The 3,132-nt window shown below is 48.1% G+C and overlaps 1 protein-coding gene across 1 annotated transcript; it reads left to right on the forward strand.

Moving 5' to 3' along the window:
* Positions 1–2,444: 2,444 nt before the first annotated feature.
* LOC117103709 (lysine-rich arabinogalactan protein 19-like) lies at positions 2,445–2,873 on the forward strand. The gene has a single exon (XM_033244314.1). It carries the CDS (start codon positions 2,445–2,447, stop codon positions 2,871–2,873), a length of 429 nt encoding a protein of 142 aa, XP_033100205.1.
* The last annotated feature ends 259 nt before the right edge of the window (positions 2,874–3,132 follow it).

The following is a 3,132-nucleotide window of genomic DNA, read 5'->3' on the forward strand; positions in this document are numbered from 1 at the left end:
TAAAAAATCTTGAGATTATTAGAAAAGCTGGAGATTTTAGGCTAGTGGCGGGAGAGCTGGAGGTTAGGGCGAAAAGCGGGAGTCTCCCGCCAAATGCGGGAGACTTGGTAGGTATGTTAATTGGTTAGTATACATGATAACATTTGCATTGTAGGCCTAGTAGTAGTAACCATATGTCGATATAGTGATTTATTGAAAAATACTTTCCAATTTGATCGGGATAAACCGAGTAACAAAAGCTTCTTGTTGGTGGGGGCCATGGCATGGATGGATGGATGATTAAGTTTGGAAAGAGAACCATCCCAGTGGCCACCGATGATATACAGACCTCTTCTCTTTACTGCCATCACGAGTATCTTACTGTACGTAACGTACTTGACAAGATTGGCTCTCTAAACCTAGGCTGTCCTAGTAAAAGGTAGGGTCCAGGCCAAGGCCTATAGGGTCGTGTAACTAATTTAAGGAGACATAGCGCGCTAGGCTGCTTATAGCGGGCCTAGCTAGGTAGGGGTGTCAGGAAAAATTTGGTCCGGGGCAAAAATCGGTCCGGCGGACTGATTTTGGCCTCATAATTACTTGCCAAATGTAGTCACATCTATGGCCAAAATCAGTCCCCTGAAATTTACTTTGCTGTGCTCAGCACACTTAGGCATATTACGTCCGCAATAGATTTTGGCGGAAAGAACAATTCCTAAGCTTTTACAGACGTGCATAGCTTATGCCAGCTGACATAGTGTGTGTCATGTTCTGGTTCTTGTCTCCAAGTAGATCAAGTTGAATATTGTGGTATTGTGGAGCACGTCACGTAAGATTGATTCGGTGTAATTCACGTCTGCAGTGCAGCCTGGGCACTTCATAATAAACTTGCAGACGCCGACTTGACCCCGAAGGCGGGCGCCGAAAGATCGTTCTTGGCTGCAATGATCTGACAATCGCTGTGGACCACAAACCCCTACTCAAGATACTCGGTGATAGAACCCTGGAGGACATCCCAAACGCCAGACTAAGGAACCTCAAGGAGAAGACGCTCCGATGCCGGTTCCGCATCATTCACATACCCGGTGTCAAACATCGTGCTGCTGACACTGTATCCCGATAACCCACTGGCGATCGCTATCCCCCTCAGATGATCCTCCAAGACGATGTCCTCACCATCTCTGATGATTGCACCCATCACAATTCCTCGCCACATTTCGACATCGGCCACTCGCTCTTAGCCGGCATTCGTGCTGAGGATTACCCCACAGGAAATACTGGCGAGGACCTCAACGACATGATACGAATCGATGCCACCACTAATCTAAGCACACTAGGCCCACAGTGTATTACTTGGGACCGAGTAAAGGTCGCAATAAGTAGTGACCAGCACATGCATATGCTCGTATCTATTATTGAATCTGGCATACCTGATTTGCGAAAAGAACTTCCACCTTCACTTCGAGAGTACCACCAATTCCGGCATGACATGTACATGGATGGCGTAATACTCTACAAATGACGTATCGTGATACCACCATCCCTCCGACAGGACGTACTAAATGCACTCCATGCAGCTCGAGCACCAAGGTGTATCATCAATGGTAGCAAGAGCAGAGACATCTGTATTCTGGCTTGGTATCACCCCTGCCATCACTGCCCTTCGAACCAGATGCAATCACTGCAATCGTATGGCGCCATCACAACCCAGTGCTCCGCCATATCCTCCGTTGTCTCCTGCTTACCCATTTCAATGCATATGTGCAGACTACTTTCACTATAAAGGCGTCACCTACCTAGTTGTTGTCGATCGATACTCTAACAGGCCAATTGTAGAGAAAACATCGGAGGGCTCCAACGGTCTCATCACCAGCCTGCGCCGTGTTTTTGTAACATATGGCATATGTGACGAACTTTCATCCGATGGCGGCCCAGAATTTACATCTACTGCCACTCGTGCATTCCTGCAGGATTGGGGCGTACACCACCCCCTCTCTTCAGTAGCGTTCCCACATTCCAATTGCCGAGCAGAGATTGGCGTGAAGTCTGTCAAAAGACTTATCACAAACAACACCAAAATGGCGAACTTGATACCAATGGCGAACTCGATACCAATGCCTTCCAACAGGCCATGTTACAGTACCACAACACACCTGATACGGACACTAAACTTTCCCCTGCCTTCTGCGTTTTTGGATGGCCGATTAGAGATTTTATCCCAGTCTTGCCAGGTAAATACAAGCCCCATGCTACATGGAGCAACACGCTCGAAAAAAGAGAAGAAGCCCTCCGCAACAGACACATGCGCGCCACAGAACATTGGTCAGAACACACTAAGCGTTTACCACCACTTGTAGTCGGCGACATGGTTCGTATCCAAAATCAAATTTGCCCCAACCCTAGAAAATGGGATAAGACTGGATCCATAATTGAGGTACGTCAGTTTGACCAATACGCTGTGAAGGTTGATGGTTCTGGCAGGGTTACAGTGCGTAACAGAAAATTCCTCTGCAAATACGAGCCCGTGGTTCCGCCACCACGCCGCCTCACCATCGACAGTGACTTGCGCCATCATGTTTTCACTCGCCCGACACCCCGGGGAACGTTCGACCCAACCACCAACACCACCTAAGCCGTCCACTCCACAACAGCAACCTACCATCGACGTACACCAGCAGCATGAGCCACCTAACGGCGCAGACATCAGTCACGTCGCTCAACCAGCGACAGCACTTACTGTAGTACGTCCTCCAGTGATGCAGACACTACCAGCGACTATACCACCATTGTCACCACATTCGCCACCGCCTCGCACCATCCCACCTACTAACGTTAGACGTTCCGACAGTGTTCGAAAACCGCCTGTCTGGCATAAGGACTATAATATGACTTTGTGAGTCTTTGTCACATATCTTGTCAAAGACTGGGGGGAGATAGACAATAATGGAATGTAGGCAACACAGTTATAACTGCACAAACTGTAATTGCTGCGAAGCAGCCAATTCATATTCTTGACAGCAATTTGACCTCTGAAAGGTCATTGTTTGTCAAAAAACGACTGCCGAAGACGACTGAAAAGCGGAGTTTCCTCCTGTCGTTCTGCCGGGTAAAATCAATTACTTTAGGCGACGTTTGTAGACTAACCAACTCGTACCA

Source organism: Anneissia japonica, unplaced genomic scaffold, assembly GCF_011630105.1.
Source record: "Anneissia japonica isolate Jap-2015-1 unplaced genomic scaffold, ASM1163010v1 scaffold47902_len3688_cov184, whole genome shotgun sequence".
Classification (NCBI taxonomy): Eukaryota; Metazoa; Echinodermata; class Crinoidea; order Comatulida; family Comatulidae; genus Anneissia; species Anneissia japonica.